Source organism: Thunnus albacares, chromosome 22, assembly GCF_914725855.1.
Source record: "Thunnus albacares chromosome 22, fThuAlb1.1, whole genome shotgun sequence".
Taxonomy (NCBI): Eukaryota; Metazoa; Chordata; class Actinopteri; order Scombriformes; family Scombridae; genus Thunnus; species Thunnus albacares.
This window is the reverse complement of record NC_058127.1, coordinates 1,408,911-1,432,365: the sequence shown is the minus strand read 5'-3', so window position 1 is coordinate 1,432,365 and position 23,455 is coordinate 1,408,911. Positions and strand designations below refer to the sequence as shown.

General features: G+C 36.0%; 1 protein-coding gene across 1 annotated transcript; it reads right to left on the bottom strand.

Annotated features, from left to right (window-relative positions):
* Positions 1-10,346: 10,346 nt before the first annotated feature.
* Positions 10,347-20,885, bottom strand: LOC122974177. The gene is made up of 9 exons (XM_044342139.1): positions 20,865-20,885; positions 18,570-18,605; positions 16,020-16,283; positions 15,702-15,941; positions 15,270-15,443; positions 14,939-15,040; positions 13,361-13,450; positions 11,976-12,065; positions 10,347-10,588 (listed from the first exon to the last, which is right to left on the bottom strand). Exons 3-9 carry the CDS (start codon positions 16,249-16,251, stop codon positions 10,545-10,547), a joined length of 972 nt encoding a protein of 323 aa, XP_044198074.1. The 5' UTR covers positions 16,252-16,283; positions 18,570-18,605; positions 20,865-20,885; the 3' UTR covers positions 10,347-10,544.
* Positions 20,886-23,455: the final 2,570 nt, after the last annotated feature.

The following is a 23,455-nucleotide window of genomic DNA, read 5'->3' as shown; positions in this document are numbered from 1 at the left end:
TTAACCAAGCTTTCACCATTACTGTAACTGGGAGTGTTGGTATCGGCAGTAGATGAAGAAGTACTCAAAGCTTTTCTTTCTCTCTATTAATACCCAACAGTCAAAGTCCTGCATTCATGTTTTTACTTAAAGTGAAGTCAAGTCAAGTTGGAGCTTTTAATTCTGTTTTATATAATGCTGGATAGTTTAATCAATAATAATCCATCATGTAGAAGCCACATACATAAGTCTCCTGTATTTTCTGTTTTATAGTCTTGTATTGTTCACTACGTGGTCATTTTAGGTGGTGGGTGTGTTCACCAGGGCTTGGGCGGTAATGATAGTGGTTATATTTGATTGCATTCATCTGTTCACCTTTCTTGGCAGAGAGAGGCTGTGAACATGGGAGTGAATAATTTTGGTTGACTGCACTCATGCACACCAAAGTATGATTCAGTAACTGGCACAAGTTGTATGTTTCCATGTTTATGAAGGGGAAGAATAAATGATCAAACGCATATCTTTGAAGTGGAACTAAATTCTTTTAACTATGCAGCGTAACCAGTAACATTCACCTGTCAGGTAATTGTAGTCGTACAGTGTTTTCTTCCAAGTATACAGTTGAATATATTTTGGATGATTTGGGGTCAATTTTAAGTTATTTCAGGGTACAATGAGTTAGAATAGTAACATCATTTAATATTTTTAATTTCCAAACATCATAATTAATCTATAACAGTTTGAGGCACCTTTTAGTTGGTTGCCCAGGCATCGCCTACCTTGCCGGGGGTAAAGTAAAGTCCAGCCCTGCAGACGACTGGACTTCGCTTCTGTCTGAAGGACACAGCTGTGTACTGACAGCAGCTTTTATTGTGTTATCATTTCCTGTTGGTTTCTACACAGTGTCACAACAAAGATCAGACCTGTTGAAATGTGAACTAGCCTACTACATCTAAACTCCACAGACAGATCAACTGTAACAATCAGGTCTGTGACGTAGGTGGTTTTTTTGGATGGTTGACTGTTACATTCTCTCTTTTTATTCAAGCTTAAACAACAAGTTTAGTTTTCAGTCCTGACAGTGTCAGAGTTGGAGGCAAGTGTCGTAAGTAAAAGTACCAATACAGCAAAGTAAAAATACTCCATTACAAGTAAAGGTCCTGCATGAAAACTCCTCCTAAAGTAAAAGTACATAAGTATTATGAGCTTGATGTAGTTAAAGTATTGCAGTAAAAGTACATAAGTATTATGAGCTTGATGTAGTTAAAGGGTTAAAGTAAAAGTAGTGGTTTGGTCCATGTGACTAATAGTTGAGTCAGTGATGAAGCAAAAAGGAGAAAACAAGATACAGCTTTAAGGCTTTCCCTCGATATTGAAGAGCAGTTGGAGCCCATTTTAAACTCTGACTATAAAGAATTAAAAGCAGGAAGTTTCACAGAAAATGAGAGTCAGAGAGCAGCAGCTCTGTAACTCCACCCAAAATCTTTACTGAGCAGAAACCCTCCTGGATCTTTCTCTCTGATTGGTTGCTGTGGATAATGGAAACTTAATGTCACCATTTTGATTATTTATTAATAATATCAACAGTTTGTTGTTCATGCACCAGTTTCAGTATCAAGATAACCTGTAAGGCATGTTTACTGTGTAAAGAAGAGAATCCAGTCAGTTTGTCGTATCACAAAAGTTTCCAGCTCACATCTTCAGACCTGAGCTGATGTTTTTAGCTGCGTCAACCTGACAGCAGATCAGTCTTGTTTGAAATGAAACCTGTTTGTTTGTTTCATCACACAACAAAGAAATACAGAAAAAACATTATACAGCGTTTTTGGAACAGATCTAAATTGTGAGACTTAATCCACATGAATGCAGATCATGTCCTGTCTGTAAAAAATGTGACCTGATCAGTTTTACCTGAAGGCCACATCAGTGATACATGTCAGCAGAAAAGTGTCAGATGGAGACTATCTGTTTTGAATCCCAAATGTGGACGCAAAGTGTTTGACTTTCTTCCAAGCTAATAACATTGGTTTGAATATCTGTGTGTTGTTTTCTCTCTGTGTGTTTGGTACCATTTTGTTTCCTGGTGACTGAGACATGCTGGCTGTCTGCCAACATACTGAACAAAGAGATGAAACACGTTTAGTGATTAATCACACTGGAATGAGACAGAGAGCAAAACTGAGAAGACAGACTGGTTTAGAGCTTCCCTGGACGTTGAGGAGTAGTTTGAAATAGATTTGAATATTGTGAATTAAAAGCAGGATGTTTTACAGAAAACGGAAACAGTTTTGTGTGGAATAAATATCCCAAACTATGGGAAATATGTATATGATCGACAGTTTCTGTTGGACATAAGAAAATGAAAGACTAATGCTTGTCAGTGGCTAAGCCAACTAAGTGAGCTTGGTCTGTTATACCCAGCAGGCCTCAAGAAGACCACAGCCTTGCCTGGAGCTATACTGAAAAGGAAGCATCGGAAGTAGTGCGAGGAGATGCGGAAGTGGGGGCAAGCGCAGAGGAGTCCAGGCTAAGCTAAGGGCCAACCCGAACAACCCATCATTTCTGACAATCACAATGGCAAATGTTTGTTCACTGGACAACAAACTGGACAATATGAGCTTGAGCAACTGCTGTGTTTTCGTGTTCACAGAGACGTGGCACCTTACTGTTCTGCTAGTGCCTGCATACAGACCCTGGATGAAGAAAGACCAATCGTCAGCACTGACTTGTATGAATACACAGAGGCTGTCATTGGATGTATCAACAAGTGCATTGAGGATGTGACTGTTGTTTAAACTGTCAAGAAGCACGCCACATCTTTCTCTTAACACATCTCTCAGCCAAGCAGTGGTGCCCACCTGCCTCAAGAGCACCACCATCATACCCGTGACCAAGAAGTCAAACATATCCTGCATGAATGACTTCTGCCCTGTAGCACAACAAATTGGAGGTATGCAGATGTCCGCACAGAGCTTATGTATTCACCCTCTGATGACGAATTTTACATCACATGGACCCTAGTGGACCCTAGCGGACTTGCACACACAGAAAATATAAATTCAGCTTTAGTCTTCTCTTTATGGAGATTGTACCCCTTTCTCTGCTTTAAGTCCCTCTTTAATACATAATTGATTTCAATTATTTATTTTCATATACATGTTTTAATTTTTCATTTGTATTTGGCTTCGATGCAATACTGTTTTGTGCACAGAAACAGTTAAGTAGGAAAACATAGACACAGCGTCATATGAGAAGCACCTTAGGCAGATGTGTTATAGACCCTCCTGAAGGGGAGCCAGGGCAGGACGCTTAACATTTGTTATGTACATTTTTTAGGTTCTGTTTTCCCTCCAGAGCCCTTTAGAGCTTTAAGGCTGTCTTATAATTTCAGAGCCCCACTCTCCATTGCTGTTCATTTAGGAGGCTTGTTATTGATTGCCACAAAATGTCAAATATCAGTAAGATTTATGAGGCATAAGCATGCTTCATTGTCTATTCTCACTTTGTATAATGTGTAATAATAAGTGCAATAAAATCAACCACACAGAGTGCAGGAAGTCAAATGGCAGAACACTCACACCTGCGTCAAGTCAAGTCAGTTTTATTTATATAGGCCACATGTGTCCCCTGCCACAATCTGAATAATTGTTTGTCTGGTTTCTGTGTGTATATTGCGGCATTTCATTGTGCAATCCTGTACAGTATTATGACAATAAAACTGAACCTCGAACGTTGAAAAGGACAACTGCCCCGCCCCACTCTGTCTCACCTGCAGCTGAAGCTCAGACAGACAGAAAGACAGAAAACAGCCATCATGACAGTCACAGGAGCTCACTCCCTGCTGATGAAAGAACTCCCTTTATCTCAGTCTGGGATATTCCTATGGCAACATTCACATCTGCACCATTTGTGGCTTTTTTATTATTATTAGTTCAAACTTCTGCGTCTGAAGGTGAGCTCTTTCTCTTTTTCTTTGTGTGTGTGTGTGTGCAAAGATCAGCAAAACAGCAAAATCTCTTTGTCTTAGTCTTCAAAGTTGTTCTCATTTACTCAATAGGTAACACTTTATTTTACACTGATTTCTTGGAATTTTTTAATTGTTATCTGTGTTTTCTCTACACATCCAGCAGATTAGCTGTTACACAGATTCCAGGTTTATTCAGTGACATTATACAGCTGCTGTAGTGACGTAACTGTTTCCACATGCTGAACGCAGCCTCTCTAATGGTTAAAGTAAATCATTAAAGAAACATAAGTTAAAATAGTTGTTGCAGATTGGACAGGTGGCTCATTATGCACAGACAGTCATTTTGGAGATATTATTGTGTTTTGGGACTTGATGGTTGTGGAGGTGAACTTTTCTGGGTCTCTATTTAAAGGGTCAGTTCACCCCTTTTTTTCTCTCTTACCTCTAGTTGTATCTCTTCAGTCAGATAGTCTTTGTCTCTGACCACCTCACCACCCAAAAAACACCCAAAACAAAACAAAAAGATAAAACTCAACCGTCTTGGTTCGTCTTTTCGCTTCCTACGAATGTATCATCATCAACACACATGAACAGATGTTTGAAGTTTTATATCACAGTTATCATTCTTCTTCTTCTTCTTCTTCTTCTTCTTTAAAATGGAATAGTTAAGTTAATTCAATTAAAGTCTCAGTTTTTATTTCTTGTTGTTCCATTTCCTCATATGTCTGCTGGTCATTTTCCATTTCATAATGAATTTGTTTCCTGTTTTAACTCTTACAGTTTATATTTAATGTTTTTACTTGATCACATAAAGAGTTGCATTACTGACTTCTGCTTCCTGCTTTTTTTGTGTTTTCTTTTTGTGTTTTTTTTTTCCAGATACAGAAGAGATAAAAGCGAAGCCTAAAGATAATGTCACACTTCATTGTCGGGGTCCCAGACATGCAGCCATCATAATCTTAGAGTGGACCAGACCTGACCTGGAGGCAGATGAGTACGTCTTCTTCTACCAAGACGGGTATTCTCATGATCAAAACCTGCATCCATCTTTTCGTGGTCGAGTGCAGCTGAGAGATCCACACATGAAGGACGGAAACGTGTCTTTGATTCTGAAGAACGTCACCATCAACGACACTGGAATGTATACGTGTCGTGTTTCAGTGAAGAGCAAAGGATTTGAGCTCATCAAAACCATCAACCTGACAGTTGAAGACTCAGGTGAGTTTGTAGAGTCTGTAGACCTGGACATCACCTACCTGACAGCTGATACCTCACACCTGTTTCTGCTCTGCAGGTCACTCCGGACTGAAGGAGACAAGGATGAAGGAAATCTTGGACTGATAGTTGGTCCGCCTGTTGCTGTTGTTGTTGTTGTTGTTGCTGTTATTGCTGGTTTTGTGATTCACAGAAAACGTAGACAACATCCTGACCGATCTGTTCATTATAGAGCAGCTGTCTCCCAGCAGGTCTGAAAGGTCTCAGATATCTGAACTCCTGAATCTTTGTGTCCTGCAGCTTTTACAGCAGCAACATGTTCTGAACTGGAACCAGGTCTAAAAGGTCGGTTCTTTCATCAGTAAACATGTTTTTCTTGCTGTAACCATTCCTCCTGAGCATAATTAGGGCTGCAACTACAACTAGTCTATAAAACTGATCCATAAAATGTCAGAAAATGGTGAAACCTGTCGATCAGTGTTTCCCAAAACCCAAGATGAATAAAAATATTCAGTTTACTGTCACAGAGACTAAAGAAACCAGAAAATATTTACATTTAAGAATCTGGAATCAGAGAATTTGGACATTTTCTTCTTAAAAATGGCCCGAAATCATTAATCAATTATCAAAATAGTTGGTGATTAATTTAATGTCTGGCAGCTAATCAATTAATCAAGTAATCGTTGCAGCTCTAATCAAAATGCACTTTCAATGCAAGAGATTAAAGACTAGTTTATTTCTGGTGAGATGTTACTGAGCTTATAGTGACTTTACTGTTGCTGCTCTAGAAACAATATTATTATATTTAAAATATGAAATCAATTCTTATCCTGCTCCGAATTATTTATTTTTTTAAATAATATATTTTTAGAAACAACTCTCTTTTAATGAAGAAGAATTGATAAGAATATCAATAAGTCTATATTACTTCCTGTGAAGTCTTTTCACACATTGAAGTTCTTCTGTTTATGGTTTTTATAATGTGATTGTTCTGAAACAATAAAGATTATTGTTTTAAAGATTTGTTTCCTTATTATGAATTCAGTCTTTATGAGTGTAGATGAGTCTTGGTTGTTTTTATTTTAAACTGAGTCTGAACATGTCAGCTCACATCTGAACATCCTGGAATAGAAAGCAGTTGAACCGGTCTCAGCTGAGCTGTGATTCACTTGTGTTCAGTCTGTTGACAACAGCAGACAGTTTGTGATATTATCACATTTTCACTATTTACTGACACCAGTTATTAGTCTGTGCCTTCATCCAGCTGCTATGACAATTACAAGCTGCATTACATTACTTACAATATGTGGAACAGATTTATTTATATTATTTGTTTCTCTCTGACCCTCACAGGCCTCGGTACAAATCCACACAGTTTGTAGCAACTGCCTCAATTCATTCATATTTACGTCTCATATCTGATGTTTTGATACAATTGTTTGTTTACTAGATTTACTCAGTGGAGGAAAGTAACTAAGTACATTTACTCAAGTACTGCACTTGAGTGAAGTTTTGAGGTACTTGTACTTTACTTGAGTATTTCCATGTGATGCTACTTTATACGTCCACTCCACTACAATTCAGAGGGAAATATTGTACTTTCTACTCCACCACATTTATTTGACAGCTTTAGTTACTTTTCAGATGAAGATTTGACACAATGGATAATATAACAAGCTTTGAAGCTTTTGTTTTATGATCACTTTTCTCACCTTTCTTCTTCCATTCATCATTTTACTAAAGTAGAAGTACAGAAGTGCAGCTGAAGTAAAAAAAATACTCGTAATGCAGCAGACTGAATTGTCATGTTTTATATGTAAAATCTATAAATTAACTAGTGTTTTACAGATTTTAAAATCCATTTTATTGGTTTTCATTTTTATAATTTGTGTTTCTGATGTGCATTAGTCTGTGATTGTTTTACTGTTTACATTTGTTCTGTCTTATTATCAGCTGATCAGTTACCTGTAAAGCTCTTCAGATTACACTAATCTGTATGAAATGTGCTAAACAAATAAAGTTTGATTGACTGATTTATTGTTAGTAACTGTAGCTTTACAAGTAGTACAAAGTACAAGTATCTCAAAATTGTACTGAGGTACAGTAAATGTACTTTAGTTTCCACAGTTGGTGACCTACATTACATCTTATACAGTTTATTGTTGATGAGATGATACATGAAATATGTTTGAATGATGTGAGTAGATGATGTCTGATCACTTTATAATAATGATCAGCTATAAGTCAATTATCAACAGTTAATTTAATAATGAACACTATTATTTATTTAATATTTGATGTGAAATAATCATTAAAAATTAGTTCATATGTCATTAAACTGGTGTCATTTATAAACCAGCAGCTCTGTTGTAATAACCATTATGACCAGCAGGTGGCAGCAGACTTTAAAGAGTGATTGATGAGCTTTTAGAACAAAACCAGGCAGATGTTGTTTCAGGTACAGGTGAGAAGATGGAGCATGAATTTACTAATATCAATCAATAATCTTCTATCAATAATCTGCTAACGATTACTTGTAATATGTCAACAAATAATAAATATACATAAAGAATTGTAACATTATTACCAATACTATCTGTATCACCTTATATTTACCTCATCAGTGACTATATTTTCATTAAAATTTAAAAAAAAAAAATTTTTTTTAGATATTCTACAGAGCAGGTGTTGCAGTTTCATACAAATTGTAAGAAAAAACAGAAAAAGGTGATAAGTTGGTTTACTCATATTTGGGTTTATATGTAGTTGTTAATTCGGAAAAAAATCTTAATAAATTTGAAAATTCTTTAACTGACAGAAAATTCAGTTTTCAGTGTGTAGTTAAAAGTGTCAAATGCTGTTTGTAATGATCTCAAATGTAATGTAAATATAATGTAATGTGAGTAATGATCTCAGCAAATAAGCATCAATGTCTCAAGAACCCATTGGTCCATATGGATAGTTCACGCCTCTATTGAAAGGTCACAACCTCCAGCAAGTATTGCCTTTGGGTAAAACTGTCAGTACTCCAACCACTAGATGGAGACATAGAGCATGTATTTGCATGTAAGCCTGACTGCAATATAGTCTGCACCACAGTTACTGTTAAAAGCAGGTGTGTGGTTCAGTTCATTGATAAACAGCTCTGGTTATTCTTAAAGTCTGATGCAGTTGTGTGTTGGAGACATAGAACAACGTGAAGAAGGGAGAAGGTGATAATATAGTTGAAACACAAATGAACATCTCTAACTGCTGTATAATTATGAAAATGTAATGATTTAGATTGTGAAACACTGCACAGTCACATGTCCTACGTACAAAACATGTTTGAAGAGAGTCGATATCATCTAAAAGAAGCTGTGTGTTCAGAGTGCATTTAATAAACATGTATTTCTGATAAAGAGGTGAATTTATGGAACAAACAAGGATGAATTAAAAATATGTAAAACAATCATTATGTTTAAGAAAATGATCAAAAATAATATATTGACTAAGCACAAGAATGTGGTCTAATTACATTTTATCTTTCATTTAAAGATTATTCCAGTTATTTATTGGTTTATTTCCTTTGAATGAGTATGACATGGTGAATATAGAAGGGTCGGCATCATAACTGTACATTATTAGTACATTGTTAAGTGCTTGTACTTGTTCAATGACAAATTGAATCTAATCTAAGGAGCTTTGGCTTCAGTCGACACCTTTCCCGTCTATTTAAGAGGATTTGTTGTTGTTGTTGTTGTTGTTGAGTTCCAGTTTGATAACATTTACATTTTTCTTCATGTGCTGCAGATTGAAAACATCATGATGAGTGTGTTCATCTAGTGTGACATCAAAGCACTCAAAGTAATCTACACATGTACCTGCACTCATTTACTGTACATCTACACTCACCAATCAGTTTATTAGGAACACCTGTGCAATCTACTGCAATCCAATACAACAGCTCTGCTACTAATTATACTTTACAAAGCTTATACGCTTTCAGTTTTTGTCCCTAATATTTTGCCCCCCACATGTATGTTTATGGGGTGGACAAAATATTAGGAAAACTTTTCAATATAATACACTCCAGTGGACCAACACCACCCACTATGACCTCAATAATAAACAAAAAGTACCTTTCTGACAATTTCAACGACTGAATTAGATTTCATTAGATTGCATAGGTGTTCCTAATAAAGTGCTTGCTGAGTGTTTATATCTACAGTGTCTGCAGACAAGGAAATACATAAATATACATAAATACATAAATAGACTGTTATAGTATCTGCAGACAAAAACAAGATTGCATTCTTCTTCCCTCCTGCCTTTGATGATGTATTTCTGAGTTTCTTGGTGTGTTACAGCCACATGTATCAGTGGAATAATGTGAAATCATCAGCAGGATTGTGTATCGTGTCACTCGCACTATATAAACACAACAGGGACCCTCCAGTGAAAACACTGCTCTCTAGCACTTCTAGTGGTCAAAACCTCCACAGGGAAGCTTTTTTAAGTTATCCAGATAACCCAATAGATTCACAACAGTTTGATGTTGCAAAGCGTCACATCAACAACAGAACAGATTCATTGTTTAAAGAGTTTAAGATGAACTACATGATGTGTGATGTTTAAACCAGGAGACGTTTTACAGACTGAATTTTCTTCATGTTTCACTGAGTAAAGAATCTAAACTTCACACATTCTGTGTTGCAGCTGTGTGTGGGCAGAGTTTCCCACCGCTGAATGGCGTTCCTGCTGTTTATAGACTGCAGTTGCGATTTTTATATGTTTGTTATCAGCGCTGCAGAGCTACAAACACACAGATAGTCAGAAGTGTGTGTGGATCGGTTACCCACAACCAAACCGGAACAAGTCAAATCTGACAGCTTTGTGAAACCCACAGAACCACACGAAGAAACAAACAACACCAAAGTTTATTGATCCTGCAAACAAGTTAATGCTGCAGCAACAACAGCACGCTCCAAATATATATATTATATATTATATATATAAATAACAGTAAAGTTAATGAGGACATTAAACACAAAACAATTAATATCAATCCTTTATATGAGATACAATATTGAAGATGTGTTGCTGTTTCAAACTTTAATATATTTTTATACTTTTAATATATATATTATTATAATATATAATATATTTCAACAAATGTATTAATTTAATTTTTTACATTTCACTGTTTATTCACCAAAAACACATCTGAAAATGAATCTGTTGTTTGTCTTTCTGTTGCTGCATGAGTCTAATTTAGAGAGAACAAGATGAAATATATAAAATATGTATAAAAAAATGAATGTACTGCTGCCTGAGAGGCTCTGGAGACCAGTAACAGGCCAGCTGGACATCAGTGGTTGGACTGGTGTGAAGGTGTGGAGGTCTACCTCAGTGAAGAGTAGACAACCTCTGGCTCTGGTGGACACGTTGAACACAAACAGATAAAACAATATGAGTCACAGTTGTAGAAAAAACAACTCTTGTACAACATCTACTGATGGTAACTACAGCTGGTTGAGGTCAGGGGAAGATCTTGGTGACAGTTCATGTAAAGACAAAGTTTCACTGCAGGTCTGTGATGAGATGTGAACTCTGGGCCTGAATTCATGAAGCTTCTCAGAGCAGGAAATCTCTCTTCACTGGACAAAAACTGATACATTGTTGGTCCTAGTTTTAGGAGAAGGCGTAACTCAGGAAATCACTCCTGTCTGAGCTGATATTTAGCAGCTGCAGAGATGTTTGAATGTTTGATGACAATAAAATCATTAAAAGATCCTTTAGATGATCCTCATTTCATTTGTTAGTCTGCAGGATGCAGAGAACACCTGCGGTCCCCATAAACCCTGATGTCCCCACAGTGTCACATTTTTTTACATTGAGGAAAATGCAGCTTTGTGACAGTGATGTTTCTGTCAGAACCAACTACTTCAGCTGTAATAAATCAAACTCTGATCACTGATGTGCCTCATAAAGATAATGTGCATGACGAGGGACTAAAACACCATCATGTCCCCCTGCTGGATGAATGCTGTATAATGACGGAGATCTCGCCACAAGAACAGTTTCTTGCTGACTACAGTTGGCCCTTCACATCTAACATGTTACATTAATGCAATTATTTGTATTCTTTGTATTGTTACACTTGCACATTACATATACTGTTAATACTGTGAACATTCTGAACACATTCTCAGTCAATATCTTCATTATTTTTCAAACTCAACAACCCTCTTCACACAGAATAGATTTTTACTAATTCTATATTGTAAATGTTATTTATATAGTTATACCACCTGTCTTTTTGGTACTTAAGTTTTCTTTTTCTTTTTTAACACATATATTTATATTTAATTACTTATTCTACCAGTGTTGTAGATGCAACAGTAACCCTTACCCCCCAACCTCACCCCCACTACAACAACAGGACTATTAGTACTATATTAGTATTAGTAATAACAAACTTATAATGACAGTAGTTATATTTTTCTTACTTTGTATATATACTTGTTTTCTTTCTCTTACCTTCTATTCTTAGCAATAAACCTGATTCTTATATTCTAATCTTGATCCTATATTTCTAACATGCTTATTGCTTTTAAATGAATAGTTCTACAAATTCAGAATATACATTTTTTTTTCTTTGAGAGAATGAGATGAGAAGATTGATATCAATCTCATGAATGTGTGTTAAGGAAAGTTAAGTATAGAGTCAGGATGTGGTTAGCTTAGCTTAGCATAAAGACTGTAAGCAGGGGGAAACAGTTAGCCTGACTCTGTTCAAAGTTCAGAAATAAAGACAGAAGAGCAGCTGTACCTCTCCTCTTGTTTGATTTGACGCCTATTTGTCCATAACTGACATCTTCTGTTCGTTTCACTGCTGAGTAAACTGCAGCTGGATCACTCTCTGGAAGATAAAATACATTAATATTAACCAGTACTGTTAGAATACTCTATTTACTGCGAGTAATACTGTTGCACATGTAATATAAATCAGAATATTAATACTACTCTTATGGCAAATAAAGTCATTATTTTTCATGAAGCATTATAAGATTTTAAAGACAAACACCATGTGTAACTGGAAACTATTTATCTGAAACAGGATACTCGACGACCACAGAGCTGCTTGCTGCTATTAATGTTTGTAATTTGACCACAAGGTACAACAGACAAACACACTGTCACCGCCCAAATCAGACCACACTATAGTGAGAAACCTCACCAGCTTCAGAATACACTTCACTGGAATCAACAACAGGAAGTTGTTGCTGTGGTTTTATCTGCACAGTTTTAAAAACAACTAAATTATAAACTTTATTAAAGGACAGTTCAAGATGGATTTATGGAGGTTGTTGGGAGACTGTTCAGCTAAACCAGATTCTGTAGGGGTTAAACTAAATTAGACTCTGCTGGAACTTAAGTACTCTGTCATTTCCAACTTTCAACCTAAAATGAACCATCTCTAACTGAATGGTTCTAAATAACCATTTTTGGGGGAAAGCACAACCTGACAGACTGAATTCAGGGTAAAGAGGTGTCTGAAAATGGCACACTGGTGTTTCAGGGGTAAAGTTCCCGTCTATAACTGCAGAGACCAGTTCTGTGTCTGAAATCACTTCCTTGTTAACTTGTTCACTGCTTCTGATATAACAGACACAATAATCTAATTAATAGTTACTAATCATCATCAGTTTGTGCCATCACTGACAGCTGTGGCGTCGCACAGCAGTTATTTTCACATCTACAAAATGTGACACGTTGCATTGTGAGATTGTTAGCAGAAAGTAGAGTGCATGTCATGGACTCTACTTTTCAGAGTTCAAATACAGAAATAAAATGTCAATGGCAGAAATGTAGTGCACAATATAGTGAATTGGGAAGGATTTAATGATTCCTGTTAACAGTCTCTCCGGCTCATGTGTTCCAACAAACATCACTGACTGTGTTCATGGTGGTGGGAAGCCAGTGAAGGATCCTGCACTCTGTCAGCACTCTGTAACTTCTGTTTTTAAAAGTATATATAAAGTTTTCTTGCATGCTGACTTGAATCCTCACCAGCCTCCCACTCAAGAACAACGACAGCTAGAACACGTGACCAAGTGTCTACCAGGAACTGCTAAAGCCACTGATATACATATTTTTAACTATGTGTACGCCTCATGGCTACCTCACATTAGGAGCAAAGAAGAGCAGCTGTACCTCTCGTCCTGTTAGATTTGATGACTATTTGTCCATAACTGACGTCTTCTGTTGTTTTCACTGCTGAGTAAACTGCAGCTGGATCACTCTCTGGAAGATAAAATACATAAAATATACATTATTGACATTACCACAACTGATACTCATATAAGTACTGTTAGAATATCTACTACTACTACTGCAGTACTAGTCATTATACAAGTCGTATTCAGATTATTTATGCCTCTACTACAATCAATTATGATATTATTTTTGTAAAGTATTATAACAGGACAAAATAAAATTAATAAAGTATAGCAGCAAACATCAGTTTCTAGTTGAAAAAGAGGTTTTAGTGTGTTAGAAGTGTTAACAGAACAATTTAGGTTTGACAGTTTTTTTTTCATCTTAACACCACTGCTGTTGTGAAAGAGACCAACAACATGAGTGGCAAGTTCAGAAAACGGAACTTGGAACTGCTAGCTTTTATTAAAACGAGTTGTTCACCACGAGATGAACATGCGTAACTTTAAAAATGTATTTATAATTGTAAATTGTAAAAAATGTTGGTGTCACATAAAGCTGGAAAAGTAAAAGGATTCATCAACAAAAAGTGAGACAAAGTTGAAGGTAAAACAGTGTATAACACTGAAGTAAGTTCACTTAATGTAGTATTAATCACATTACATAAACATGTCAATAATAATGTTTGTGTAAAATACATAAAAGTAAAATACTGTGTTCAGATATATGCAAATATGAACATTTATATCTATGGAGGACTGTCTTCATCAGAAACAGGAAACTGGACGACCACAGATCTGTTAGCTTCTGTTACTGATTCACCACAAAGACAGTTTCACATGTGAGCACATCACACCCTGTCATCAACAAAAACAGACCAAACTACACTCTGAAACTCCACAGACAAAAGATTAAATATGTTTTGTTTAAATATGTCATGAAAAAGTATCAAATGTTAATATAAATGTAATGTGATGTTAAAAGGTTTATGTTAATGTACAAGGTTCAATGTTCAAAATGTACCATCTAAAAAGTAGAAACAAGAATTTGACTGAAATATAGTATAAATTAATATAAAATGTCAATTAAAACTCAAGAGCATCAAATAAGTTACATTTTAGTACTTCTGTACGCATTGACATAATTATGCCACTACTCCTCAACATTTTGCAATGTCCTCAAATCCAACAATATCTTTCTAAAGTCAAGTCTAACATAAACACTAAAATCAAGTCTTAAATGTTTCAAGAACTGCAAAATATCCTCACTTTCCCCCAAAAAAGTCTGTATCATCCAACAATCTCTTCACAATCCAAGAATTCACATATTAGTGTTTTTACTTTTTCTCAAAATGTCCTAACTTTATAAAAACTTCCCCGTACTATAATACCGTCCTCATCACCTGAAAATATTCTGACTTTCTAAAAATGTGTACCCATTCCAGTGTCACTGTCCCAGAGTTCCCATTGACCCCATGTTTCTAAACATCCTCGTTTCCAAAAATGTCCCTATATTCACTTTTTCAAAATGTTTACTCTCAAAATCCAAAGAGTCCTCACAAAGATACAAGTTTACCTCTACTCCGTCTGATTGGCTGTGGCTGGTGACGCAATATTTTGATGTCACTGCATGTGATGTCATCTGTGATGTCATCTTCTCCAACTTCTAAATTAGCAGCTGGAAGGAACCAAAATGATCAGAATATAATTTACAATATAATAATCTTAATGGACATTTAATTTAAGAAAACTGAACATGCAAATCAACAGAAATGATAAATTAATAAATTATAAAATGTCGTCATGAACTGTAGTTAATGGGTGTAAAACAAAAAATTCTAAATCAAAAAAATCTGGAAAGGTAAAAGTTAAATGTTTAGTGTGAAATCCAGAAGTCTGTATCTGACCTTTAGGTTTCCTCTGAATACATCGTCTCACCAGTAACACCAGTATCACCAGTAGAAACAGTAGCATCAGTACAACCAGACCACAGACAGATGGAACAAACCATGAAATGAGAGGTTGAGAGGTGGAGGTGGGAGTAGGGAGGGGTGTAGACTGAGAGGTTGTGGTGGGTTTCTCTAAAATGAAACAAAAATAATTATTAAAAAAGATTGGTGCAGTTTATTGGATGTTAAACTTTGTTTGGGTAAAATGATCACATTCTAAATTTTGGATTGAAAGTTGACAAATTTCACGCCAAGTAACTAAATTAGTGTTAGTAGAGTTAGAAATGTTTTCTCTCACTATGAATGACCACTGTTGTCCCTTTCAGTGCAAAAATCTGCAAATATCAATAAATGAAACAAGGTCTGAAGATGTGTCTTTAACTTCCTCACCTGTGACAGTGATCCAGCTGGATGGAGACTTTCCATGACTGCTGATGTGACACTTGTAGAGGCCTTCATCAGACTTGGAAACTTCGTGGATGGTCATGTGATCTGTAGGCTCAGTCCCGATGAGGGAGCCATCTTTATAGAAATCAGCTGGAAGGTTGGAGGTCTTTGTTTTACAGTGCAGAGTGACATCATCTCCCTCCATCACAGGGAGGACAGGACTCTGCAGGATCACTGATCCACCTCAACACAGAGACAAACTACAGCATTTCATCATTTACACTCAGCTTCATCAATACTAACTCCACAGTCTGATCTTACCAGTGACAGTGATGTTGATGCTGTTACTGGTTGCTCCCTCTCTGGACTCACACCAGTAAACTCCATGGTCCAGCGGGTCGATGCCATCGATGTTACAGGAGGAACCAGTTGATTTTCCCCATTTAACTCCACACTCAACTCTGGTGTCTGTGGTTGTGTTCCTCCTCAGCGTCCATCCAGCAGAGCTGTCGTCCTCCTCACAGCTCAGAGAGACAGAATCTCCTATAAACATCTGAGAGCTGTTGCGACTCACAGTCAGAGAGGCTGCAGAAAATCATTGTATATTGAGGAAAACATAAAAAATAATGGCCTATTGAGTATCACACAGTAACACTCAATGGTCAACAACAGTAATCCTAGTCGTACAGTTATAGTGTTAGTTTTCATCTGTCTTTCATCTTCGTCTCGGTGCTGCAGCCAGTGAGTGAAGCATGACCAGAAGGTGTTCATTTCACCACATTTACACTTAACCACTTCATGTGTCATCTGTAAATCAGATAGTTGTTAAATATCAATGAATAAAGATAAAAAATTCTTCAAAGAAGCATTTTAGCTGGAGGGAAAATTTGACACATTCTAGCCAGATGTTGAAAAAAAGATGTTCTCTCTGAGATGCATATATAATCTTTACCCGACAGAAGAAAGATCTCCAATGATTTCCACACATTCAATCAGGGAAGGTTCGTAGGCTAACAGGACTTAAGCCACAAATGTGGCTGTCCATCACACGTGGTATTTTTGATACTAAAGGTGCAGAGGAACCAATGTGTTTTGAACAGATTGTTTCTTGGCTCAGTCTCAGTCATCTGTTTAAGGAACCCAGCCAGGAGAGTTCACAGTTTCTAGCCTTTACATCCTGACAGCCCGTCTGAAATGAAACACATAAACACAACCCACGACAGAGCTAAGCTGACCTATGCTGCACTGTAAAAAGTAAGCGCTCACTTTATCATAACATAAGTTATTATATTTGGCAGCTCATTGTGTATCTACGTTTCTGTGTGGACTGATAAGAAAATGGAAACTCAATGATAGAAAACAGGTGTGTCAGAGAGCTGAATGATGCAGCCTTGTCCCTGGTGACAAAGATAATGATGATACATTATGTTACATTAATACGTAATGTTACCCAGCGTATTCATTCATTAGCTCCAGTTTCAGACTCAGGGAGGCTGGAATATTTATTTAAAACTATTTGATACTGTCTGATATAATATTTTGCAGTTATCTGTAGTTGTTGTTTTTATAATGCTGATTATTACAATTATTATATTATTATTGTTGAATTTATGCCCCCATTAGGTGCACAATCTTAAATAAAGGAAATGAAAATAACTGCTTAAAAATTCTTAACCTTGCATCTCTCTCTTAGGGCAGCGACATAGTCATGACCTGCCCTGCATGCAGACATACAGAAGGTGTAACATGCTGTTGTAGCATTTATCTGATCTCTGATCAGTTCAACCACTGATCTTTATGTTAGAGAGCAGTAATGTGAGTGAGGGAAAGGTGTGATAGAGTCTGTGAAGATGCTTGTTTTAGTTCATGAATATGCATATTAGCTACCTAGCTAACCTGCTATGGTTGTAACTGAACAACTAAACTGTGAAAGGTTTTGTTCTCTTTTAGCTGTTACCAAACAGCTCCAGGAGAGCCAACTATGATTTTATATGTAAGCCCGAAAAACCAGACAGACTGTAACCAGATCTGTGATCTTGCTAAAGATGACACTTAAATGTAGCGAAGTGTAAATGAAAGTGTCTTAAATCTCCTCTGGGTTTTATCATATGAGACACTTGGAATAACAAGTTTAACAGATAATGTCAGCTGTGGACTTCCACAGAATACAGACACATTATGACTCAAGCATTTAAACCACATGTTTTGTGTTATTATTTATTTGCCTTTTCAGTTTCAGTATTTTTGATATATCTCATATTTTTTTAATTAGTAAGGTTGCTTTCAGTTAGTCATCAGGCTACATTTACAGTACGTGTGCACAGTAATGCCTCTCCTGTAAATACTGTGAGAAAAACAGTCTGGCCACATAAACGGAGAACATCCTGTAATAATCCTGCTGACAGACAGTTTATTTTGATCATCCAGAGGAAACTGAGTTTGGAGGTTTGCTTAAAATAGAAAAGTCAGCACTATTAATTACGTAATGGTATAAATGTATCTGTGTTGAACAGCTCATCAGAGAGTAGAAAAGGAGGATAAATTACTCTTAGATCCCGTTGTGTCTGACAATTTAAATAATTCATGGAGGTGTTGCTGTGCCAGCTGAGCATAAAATGACACGCTGTGCATCACAAAACTGCAGATGTGATGCACATATTTCTGCTGCTGGTACTTAACTGAAAAAGAACTTGAAAGTAATATTTCAGAGAGGTCTGAGTGCAGTCAACAAGTAAACATCCAAATATACATAATATGTTGACAACAATGAAGACGCTCTTCTCCCCAAAATCTGATGTATTATCTCTTTCTCTCAAATCAGCAGAGTGACCATATAACAGCTTTAGATTATCAGATGAGAAGTTTACTAACCTTGGTTGGTTGTGCAGCACAGCAGTGAGATCAGAACTGAAGAGAAATGACACTCAGGTTGGTTTGAGCTTTTGAGCTTCAACATACAACAAGTCAGTTCTACTCCAGAGAAATGAGAAACCCATAAAATACAGAATTCAGATATAATATTTACTACTAATAATAACAATAACAGCAGGGATCATGTTACGACAACCAGACAAAAGGATTTTTTTGGAACAGCAATGAGTGAGTAAAAATAATAATGATGAGACAAAAATCTATCAATAATATATCAATACAGCAGACAATCCAGTAATACAACCATAAAAATGAGGAGACAGGAAGAGATGTAAACACTGCTGAAGTTTGTCTGAGCATCATTCATGTAATCTGCCACAAACATTTCAATAAAATAAGTTTAGATAAAACTAACATCTGAATTAAAATACTGTTGTCATGTGTTGTCTTCTTTCCACTGTCAAACTTTTCTTTTCTCCACTTTTTTCTGTTCCGTCCTGTTCTTGCAGATGTTGTATGTTGTTATGAAGCTTATTAACATTAATTGCTAAAAAATACAAATTGTATATCAATGATACTTTGATATGAGACAAGACTTTATCTGGAAATCAAATGTTTTGACCTGATGTCTATTTTCTGGTGTAAAATGCTGCTTTACAGTAATGTAATTAAAATTTTCTGACCTTATTAAACTATTGAAGAATTAATTTCTCTTCCTGTTTGTTGCATTTTACTCTGTGTAGACTTGTCTTTGTTGCCTATTTTCTTGATGCTGATCACTTTTATGTTATTTAAATTCTCATTTCATTGTAAGATGTTTGGTCCAATGACCTTCAAATCATATATTGTAACTGAAATTTATTTATAGTTATTATAATTAGTTATTATAACTAACAGACACAATTAGGTCATTTGTATATATACATGTATTCACATGTATACATGCATTTGCATATACATACATACAGTATATGAAATCAAGAAGTAACATCAAACAAACAAATAAAACTTACATATCCTGTTCCTGTTCTGCTACACCAATGTTCCTTTCTGGTCGGACATTTTTATCTTTGTTTAGTAAATTATTTTAAACAGGTTTTTAAACTTACAAAGTGTTTGACATGTTTAAAGTTCCTCACTACAGCTCACTACAAGTCTGTGATTAGAGAATACGTGTTTATCTCCAACCTTGTATGACTTCAACTGTTTTCACGTTGCTGGGAAATAAAACAGCTTATTTAATAAATAAGCGTCAGTTGTTTTATTCAATAATATTTCTAGACAAGTCGACTCCACTACAATCTGTAGATTTATCTTTCTACTGTTCCCCATATAAACATGAAACATTTATTTACCTTAATAGTATTAATTACTACCTCATCTTTACTGCTGGGCTTAGTAATCTCATGAGCTAAATTAGGTCCAACATTGACAAAATGTCATTAAATTCATCTGCAACTGAATCCATATCATTAATAGTTGTTTTATTCTTTGTCAGGAAATAAGTTGGGTATCCTGCTTTTCTAGTTCCATGTCATTTAATACTGTCAAAGTATTTTTAATATTATTTTTGTTGTCTTACAATAATTTACTATAATAATCCCTTTTGCTGCTTCTCATAATACTTGTCAGTTTGTTTTTATGTCTTGTATGTTTGTTCTACTACTTTTCTTTAAAAATTCTTTGTATACTATATTTTTCATTTTGCAAGCGTTTTGTATTCCCTTAGTTAACAACGGCTTTTCAACAAATTTCTGTTTCACTACTTTCTTTACTCTTTACCTTGTGATTTGTATCTTATTAGTCTGTTAGTTTTAACATCATTATTAGTCTTGATACAGTTCTGAACAGACACTCAACATCATTTATAAGTTGTCCACTTACTAGCTTCCTATCAATAACATTAGTAAATATATTGTCAGTTAGTGTAGCACTGTGTTGTTTTCCTGCTTGGTCGTGTAATTTACGGATTTAGACTCATACTGAACATGAATGGATGAACTCTGTAGTTGTTTTGTGTTTGTGTGGGTTTAACAAGTCAATTAAAATCCCCACAAAAAACATTTTTTACTGTTCATGTTGTCATACAAACAAACTAATTAAAGGTATCAATGTAAGATCCTATTCAGACTCTATATACACAGTTTATCATTATATTTTTGGATTTCTTCATCTCAGTTTCTACAGTGATACATGTATCATAAATGACTGTGTATCTCACCACCACTCTCCTATAACTCAGCTGACTGCTATAAGTATAATCATTTAAATGTGGACAGTACAGATTGTACTTACAGAGCAGACACTGAAGAGATGTTTGGTCCATTCTGCCTCTCGGTGATGCGAGAACAACTTAGTTTGGTCACAGCAGTTCAACCCAACTTCCTTCTTTGTAGGTGAGAATGCTGCTGTGTGGTTTACTCTCCAGCAGTTAGCAGGAAACAGCTCATTTATAGCAGTTTATATTATTAGCACAGAGACAAACCATCAATGATTGATACTATTTAACTAGTTTAAATTCTCAAATAGTGTTTGAAGTCTTATTTACATCAACTGCAGAGGACCAGGCTGATCAAATGTCTGTATGTAGCCTCCATGTTTTCTGATCTGCTCCTGTTTTAATTTGCTGTTAATACAAACTGAACACTTCCTCCATGTTTACCTGATGTCATAATAAGATCAGTATAATGTCCTCTTCCACAGCAATAATTCAATTCAAACAACAGTCTCACTCATTCATTATTTCTGTCTTTCCACTTTGCTGTTTCTCTCAAACAACGTTAAGCTAACATAAATAAAACTCACAACTTCCTGCTGATTTTTCACATTAAAAGTCTTACAGCCTTCCCCTTATTGGGAGGCTTTTAAAATGAAAAATGTAGAGGAAGTGTTGAGTTGAGTTTCATGAACAGTAGAATAAAATTGACCAAGAATAATGGCCCAGAGGAATGGCTGCATTAATAAATTATTAAAAACAATATTTCTTGAGTTAAAAAGAGGAAGGAAGAGCAGCAGAGTGAATATAACATGACTGATGTTGTACTGAAGGAATTATTACTGTGCAAACTGCCATTACTCAATGTGTCATTTTAACGGTTTTATTGTTTTGTTGTTGTTTTTTTCAACCTGATCTTTATTAACAACAATCATGATTTGTTTGTGCTGGTTATACCTGCTCTATTATTTGATTATCAGCTTTTATATGAGAATTGAAGGTGTTTTTTGTTTCATAGGTGATAGAAGTGATAGATGATATAAAACTATTGTGTCATCAGACAGTGAAGTGAACACTTTGAGTCATTTCCATCTAACGCGCCTCATGACTGTTCACAGCTTTCAAAACTGTTGTGGATGACGGCAGCAGCACCAGTGGTGGTTCCCTTGGGCCTGATGAGAGCTTGTCCCCTACATGGCTGTTTCAACTCCTTTAACCTCCATCCAAAGAAGGAAAGAAAGAACACGGCCACTCGTGACACGGTCCTGCTCCCCTGGAGGAGCAGGGACTTCCCTGTCAGAGGAACTCCACTGGGGAACCTTCTCGGCTGTGTGGGCTTCTCCTGTGTGATTTCAACAGACACCAACACACCCCCACCCGCCGTCAGTCAACAGACACTGTCATACACACACCCCCAGCTAGAAAAAATTGAAAATGGACTAATAGTAATACTCACAAGATATAAATCAGCATAAAGTTGGAACAATATGTATTTTTCTTTTCATAGCCTCTTTAAACACACTCAACACCGTTATGCATCTTGTTTATTTTGAATCTAAGTTATACCGGGTTATTTGTATTATTATTTGTTGTTAAAAGGCCTCTAATTTGATGATTTAAAGGTGTCTAATTTGTAGTTTTATGAATAGACTCTTTGATATGTCAGACTGATGTCCTACAGCAACATCTAGTGGCCACATATCAAAGCATCTTCATGACTCATTTCATTAAATTACACAAAATTATAGTGAATATATTAATAAATGTCACTATTTTACATAAAGACATCACACTTACAGCCATGAACAAGTAAAAACTCATCCTGTCCTAAAAAGTGGTTGTGATGTGGAAATTGATGTTTCCTCACAATAATCAGTCAGTTTGGATCTTCAGCTTAGCTGACATGCTTCTTCACTGTTTTAGTTCAGGTATTGTTCAAAAGTTCACATAATCTGCAGAGCTCCTGAAATAAAACTGAAAATAGTTTCCAGGGTTTTTCATGAAAGGTTGTTTTCTTGTAAATCACGTGACACATCAGGAACTCCGCCTCCCTCTTTCTTCAGCAGAGGTGGAGGTTTTTTCAGTGTTCAGCTGCTGTAGTGGAGCTGATTAGTCTTTGGATACAGAAAGTAAACTCCAGGAACACGTTTCATTTTTCCAGAAAGACTGATAGAAGTGCTGACTGGTACCCTCCATATAAAGCTGCGTTTAACTTGTTTGATAACAGGATAAACAAATATACAACGCATTATTTTGTTTTTCTGTTTTTCATATGAATTAAAAAACATGTTTAAACTCTAATGTAATGGACACAGTGTTTTGGTAAATGGATGCACTTATATAACATTTTTATCCAAAGCTCTTAACAGTGTTTTTCCTGCTGCTCAGTCACACATTCACACACACAAGATACCTCACAGCAGGACAAGCTACCAGTTTGGGGTTCAGTATCTGGACTCTTACCCTCTTCATCATGTGGACAGGAGGAGTCGAGGATCAATGTTGTTGTCAGTGTTCAGTAACTTAACCCTCATTCAGTCAACACTGTAATCATACAACTGTCTTGAGTTGTTTTATGACATTATAAACATGGAAATGTTTCTGATCTTTACTATCATTCCTCTGTCACAGCGCGTGGCAGAGGAGACGTGACGTCATGACGCTTTCTCAA